Consider the following 5,665-nt stretch of genomic DNA (forward strand, 5'->3'; position numbering starts at 1 on the left):
CAGTAGATTGGTAATATTCCAGTATTAGGTAAATGCTGATGGGCTAAATAGAAGTTGAAAGAATAACCAGGATTTTACAAAGGAACAACTATACTGAGAACAGGAGATAAGACAGAAAAGGTATTAATGTAACTGAAAGAGATTCAGAGGAGGAAAGAATAGTTAGAGCTTTACGGTAAACAGATTAGGGCAGCAATTTTTTATATATATACGAGGGTGGTACCATAAGTTAATGGCCTGACCAAGAGATGGCAGTATTTGTTTAAAAATATCACTGTATTAGAAAGTGCGATATCTGTAAAGCATATGTTTCAAGTTTGAAGATGCCACTTTGTTTAGTATTCGTTTGGCAGCCATCAATAGTGAACGTTTTCAATGAATTTGTGAAAATGGAGAAAATTGTTCATCGTTATGTAATACAATACTTTTGTTTGAAAGGCCTCAGCCCATCCGATATAAAAGCTAAACTGGATTCTACTCTGGGTGAGTCTGCTCCTTCGTTTACGACAGTAAAATACTGGGGAGCAGAGTTTAAACGAGGCCGTATGAGCTGTCAAGACGAGCATTGAATCTGTCGACCAAATGAGGTGACGACTCCAGAAACTGTGAAGAAAATCCACTAAGTGATACTGGATGATCTTCGACTGAAAGTTCCCGAGCTAGCAGACATAGTAGGCATTTCAAAAAGTGCAGTACATCGCATATTACAAGCTGAAAATTTGGACATGAAAAAGCAGTGGGCAAAATGGCTGCCCAAATTTTTGCTCACACTCGAGCAAAACCAGTGTTGTGAAGACGTTTCAATTGAGTCTTCAGCAAAGTTTCAAAGCAACAAAAAAGAATTTTTGCACCATTTCATAACCATGGATGAAACATGGGCCAATTACTTCACACCCAAGACAAAGGAACAATCAAAACAATGGATTCAAAAGGGAGAACCGGCTCCAAGGAAGTCAAAGACCGTTTAATCTGCAGGCAAGGTCATGGCATTGGTTTTTTGGGATGCACGTTAGACAACTTTCATTGAATATCTTGAAAAAGGAAATACTATCAACGGCAAGAATTGTGCAAACTTATGGCAATGTTTGAGTGAAGAAATCAATCAAAAGCGACCACATTTGGCTAAGAAGAAAGTGTTGTTTCATCAAGACAATGCACCAGCTCACAAATTAATTATTGCAATGGCCAAAATTCATGAATTTAAGTTTGAATTGCTACCTCAAGCACCCTATTCGCCAGATTTAGCCCATTCGGATTATTTTCAGTTCGCAAACTTAAAATATGGCTCGGTGGTCAAATATTTTCCAACCGTGAAGAAATGACGTCGGCAGTAGATGGCTATTTTGAGGAGCAAGACATTTCTCACTATAAATAGGGTATCAAACTTATTAAACATTGCTGGGAAAAGTGCATAGAGGTGAAAGGAGATTATCTTGAAGAATATATACATTTTTTTCCAAAATTGTTGTTTTTTCTTTGTTGGGTCGGGTACTTCTGGGACCACCCTCGTACATTGGTGATATTCCAGTATGAAGGAAATGCTGATGTGCCAAATAGAAATTCAAAAGAATAGCCGAATAGATTTTACATAGGAAAAACTATTCTGAGAACTGAAGATAAGACAGGAAAGGTATTAATGTAACTGAAAGAGATTCAGAGGAGAGCTTTATGGTAAACAGATTATAGGGCAGTAATTTTATATGCATAGTATTAATTATCCTTTAAGAATAGATCTAAGGAACCAGATAAAAAGAATGATTGCACTAAAGAATGCAAACAAGACATTTATACAGATAAAGCCTAAACAGAATAACACCAGGGTTTAGGGAAGCATTTGTACGGATTTATGACCAGTGTGGGAGGAGTTTGGCCAGATTTGGTTCGTTCAACCATAATTAAATATTCAATAAAGGGAAAAACAAGAGTGCCCAATTTATGATTTGAGAACCGGAAGTAAAATTTTAGATGCAGCACAATTCGATTTAAAAACATGACTTTGTGTGGATTTTAAGGTGGTTAACAATAAGAGTATAAAACATTAATTGAAGAACTACTGAACATAAAAGAGTTGATTGGAGAATGTGACTTTTTAGTTGTGTTCATAAACTTTCCAACAGTGCCTCATAATAAGTTAATAGTTTCTAACTTTATGGAACTCACAACAATGAAATTCACAGTAGAAGTTGTACGCAACTGCCCATAAGTGATTCAGATTCGTGGAATTAGTTAGTCAGACAGCAAGGGATTGTAGTTACTAAAGGGTGCATCACAGGACCAATGAGTAAGGTATAGGATGTAAGATTGTAATAAACATTAGAGCACTTCTTTTCTCAAGCAACCCGAAAGTTTCTAAGCAAGTCTAAAATTAAAGAGAGGAATAAACTGAGAAAATAGAACATTCTCTTATTTAGGTATTTTGGAGAAAAGTTCATGCAGCGGGAGGGGCATTAGGAGAAAAAAAATGAGATAGTAAAAGAGGCAGTGGCAAAGAGTAGTGTAGAGTTTCTTGAAGGACCCTTGATTAAAGATAGAAAGAAAATTAGGGTAACCTTTTACATAAGAGCCCAAAACTTGGGTTTTTTAGGAGAGAGGATACGTGTAGACTGAATACTTACAAGATATGGGTGTGGGGGAGAATGGACAGAATTCAATTGATGGAAAGGAGAAAGAACAAAGGACTAGTCTAAAGTGGGGGATGGTTGTTGGGATAAATTCAATGCAGGAGAAGAACAGAAGGAGGTAGTTAAATGTCAAAGGCTACAACATGGAAGAATTCTATGTAAGTTGAGAAGATAATTGGCCTATTGCATGACAAGAATAATGATAATAAGTGCAAAAAACTTAATATGAAAATTATGCAAGACTAGCTAGCTTAAGCTAAAAGCAGCATGGGCAATATGCAATAGTTGTTGAGGAGCACCTAAAACCTACTTTCATGAGACTTAAAAACCAAGAGTTAGTGTTTTTAATACCTACAATCTGAAGGAAGCCATAACTCATCATAATTCATTGGGTAAACCAAACAACTATTTTGTTAATCACTATTTTTAATTTAAGCAGAATACATTCTTTAATGAACTGCTCAATGCCATCAGGGCAGGGCATTGTTAAACTCAATTACATCCTCTCTTTCTGTTATACAACAAACTCCCACGTAATAATGGTTGGGTTGCCAAAATGTTAAGCTAGGAAGCCAAAATCCCTTTATACTCCAATTACTAATAAAACAAGGACATTAAACAATTAATTGTTAGAATCATCAATTAAAATAACAATGATCTTCAAGAATTTTAATTGAAAAATAACAATGTTACAGAAGTACTCGAAACTCATTATCAGTTTTAATCACAGAGGTTTCTTTAACATATGTTCAATTAAATATGAGTTTCATAAGTAATTAATTTCTTATTATGTGACTAAAGATATACAAAAATGTTAGAAATTAAAAGAGCTAACAATTTGCAAAGATGGAGTAGTTACTCTTAAATATTTAATGGACACGAGTAATTATTACCAGCAGTAAATAGCAGAAAGCAAAAATATCTCTCATGACAAAAGTATCACTTCAAAATTTCTCAGACATTAACGACAAAGTATATATACTTAATAGAAAAATGATTTGAGAAGAATACACCTTTAAGTGACAATCCACAGTTAAACGTTGTAGGCACTACTGAAAAGTACTGGCCAATTTTCACTTAGGAAAAATGGCTATTTAAAAAATTGGGTAGAAAAAAAGAAACAATGAAAACTCACAGCACTTCGAAAAAAAAACCATTGGGTACAATATTTCTTTTACGTGTACATCATCTCCGCCATCTGAGACATCTTCTTCGGTATATGGACGAAAGTGTCGAAGTAGCCGGCCAGTTCGTTGATGGTGATGTCGGTGAGCGGTGCGGAGGGTGACATCCTGGCCTGTTGCGAGCAGGAGGTGGACGAAGAGGCGACCGAGGAGGAAGCGGCGGCGGCGGTGGTAGTGGTGGCGGCTGGCGGCAGCGCCCCGCCGGCGGAGAGGCCGCTCGTCAGGGACGTGTTCTCCAGGATCTCACTCACTTTGCTCAGTTCCCTCGAATCTTCGTCGTCAGAGAGCGGCTTGATTGGTGGCCCCGCACTGGGGGCCGGAGTCCTCTTTTTCGACTTCTTCCCCCTCAGTCGGAACACTCTGTAATTGGGATCTTTGAATGAGGACGTCCCTCTGCCCGCAGCGACCCCGCCCTCCTTCTTGCTGGGGGCCATGGTCTCAGCAGAGGACGGGGAGGCAGTCAGGGGAACTCTGGCTGAGGCCGCGAGCGACTTGAAATCTTCTTCCTGCCTCGCTCCATAGTCTGAGAGGCCTAACGAACAACACTTGACACTGGAAGATATTGAATTTGGAACTGGAAGGACTGGCAACAACGAATTGGGGATGTCTCTCAATGGCTTCCTCTGGGATGATACGGTGTTCGGTGAGCGTAGTGGTGTCACGGGAGGTGTAAGAGGTATTAAATTGGGTGAGGAGCTGGATTTCACTGCGTCTCTTAGTTTCAGAACTGGACTTCGAAGGACAGGCCTACCAGAGCTAAGACAGGTAGAATGTATGAACGTGAGCTTACTTCGACGAAATGTAAAAGGCTGGGATTTGGAAGCATGGCTGGCTATTTTCCTGTGGTGCCAGCCGTCCGTTCGGGAGCATTTTGGTGTCAACCGACGGCCACATTTTGTTTTCCCACCCTCATTACCATTACATTTGCATGACATTCTGAGGCAGTCTTCCCCCGAAAAGGTTAGCTTCTCAAATGCTGATTCAGTTGAGCTGTCCACTATCGATTCTGCCACTTCAGGCATTTTCTCCATGGGTTACTGGCAACTTAGGCGCTAAAATGTGGAATTAAAGCACAATAGAATCATTCGGATTCAACAAAGTAAGAAACAACATTGTAAGGGAAGAGGTACTTACTATGAAATAACTGTCCCACTTAAGCAACGACAACAAAGATTTATCTCCAACAAAGTATTTCATCGAATAACCTGTAATAAATGAAAATATTTTATAATTTTCTGGTAGAAATAAACTTCCCTGTCGAGAAATTGAGAACAACATTAATATGTCAGGCACACTATGGCACATTCACCTTGAACCACTATAAGCCAATCAGTTGTTCACATTCCCTCCGTACGAAAAATAATTAGAAAAGAGCATACCGTTTCTTTTTTGGTAGGCATTACTTCCCATTATACTCATTCGATTTATCAAATAAATGTTGAAATTACACGTTTAATAAGTGACGATCGCTTTCACATAATGGCACTGCACGAACATATTTTGTTTACAAAAAAATACGAACTTTACCGCGAAAAGTAGATAGCCATCAGAAAGAAGGCAAATTATTATACTGGCTTAAAACTAAAACATGCAGCACTTAACAATAAACAATTTTCGATTTATTCAACAAAAAAAATAATTTACTTACAAGACAAACGGATTTCCTCAACATGACGTCACCCTCCAATGTCTACAACGCACCAGGATGAGGCAATCGACAAATGAATGCCTCGAGGCGTAATGTTTACGTAGGTGAATATCAGAATTAATTTTGGATTTATGATGTTGATTTTCTATTCAAATGAATTATTGGATGAAACCCAAGGCAATCGGAACGGCATATTGAACAACACATACGTG

At 38.3% G+C, this 5,665-nt stretch overlaps 1 protein-coding gene across 3 annotated transcripts; it reads right to left on the reverse strand.

The window, feature by feature from the left end:
* Window positions 1-3,275: 3,275 nt before the first annotated feature.
* On the reverse strand, window positions 3,276-5,665 carry LOC139696290 (uncharacterized). Of its 3 annotated transcripts, none has more exons than XM_071594988.1 (3): window positions 5,454-5,665; window positions 4,940-5,010; window positions 3,276-4,857 (listed from the first exon to the last, which is right to left on the reverse strand). In XM_071594988.1, the coding sequence occupies exon 3, from the start codon at window positions 4,834-4,836 to the stop codon at window positions 3,796-3,798; it is 1,041 nt and encodes a 346-aa protein (XP_071451089.1). In that variant the 5' UTR covers window positions 4,837-4,857; window positions 4,940-5,010; window positions 5,454-5,665; the 3' UTR covers window positions 3,276-3,795. The 3 variants fall into 3 exon arrangements, with proteins under 3 accessions (XP_071451089.1, XP_071451090.1, XP_071451091.1); XM_071594989.1 differs by lacking the exon at window positions 5,454-5,665 and adding an exon at window positions 5,115-5,305; XM_071594990.1 differs by lacking the exon at window positions 5,454-5,665 and adding an exon at window positions 5,185-5,301.

The sequence above is a fragment of the Hetaerina americana genome, unplaced genomic scaffold, assembly GCF_022747635.1.
Source record: "Hetaerina americana unplaced genomic scaffold, ioHetAmer1.1.p SCAF_7, whole genome shotgun sequence".
Taxonomy (NCBI): Eukaryota; Metazoa; Arthropoda; class Insecta; order Odonata; family Calopterygidae; genus Hetaerina; species Hetaerina americana.

Bases quoted from the DNA above. Each gene is read 5' to 3' on its own strand.
- LOC139696290 (XM_071594988.1), bottom strand. From the start codon at position 4,836: ATGGAGAAAATGCCTGAAGTGGCAGAATCGATAGTGGACAGCTCAACT.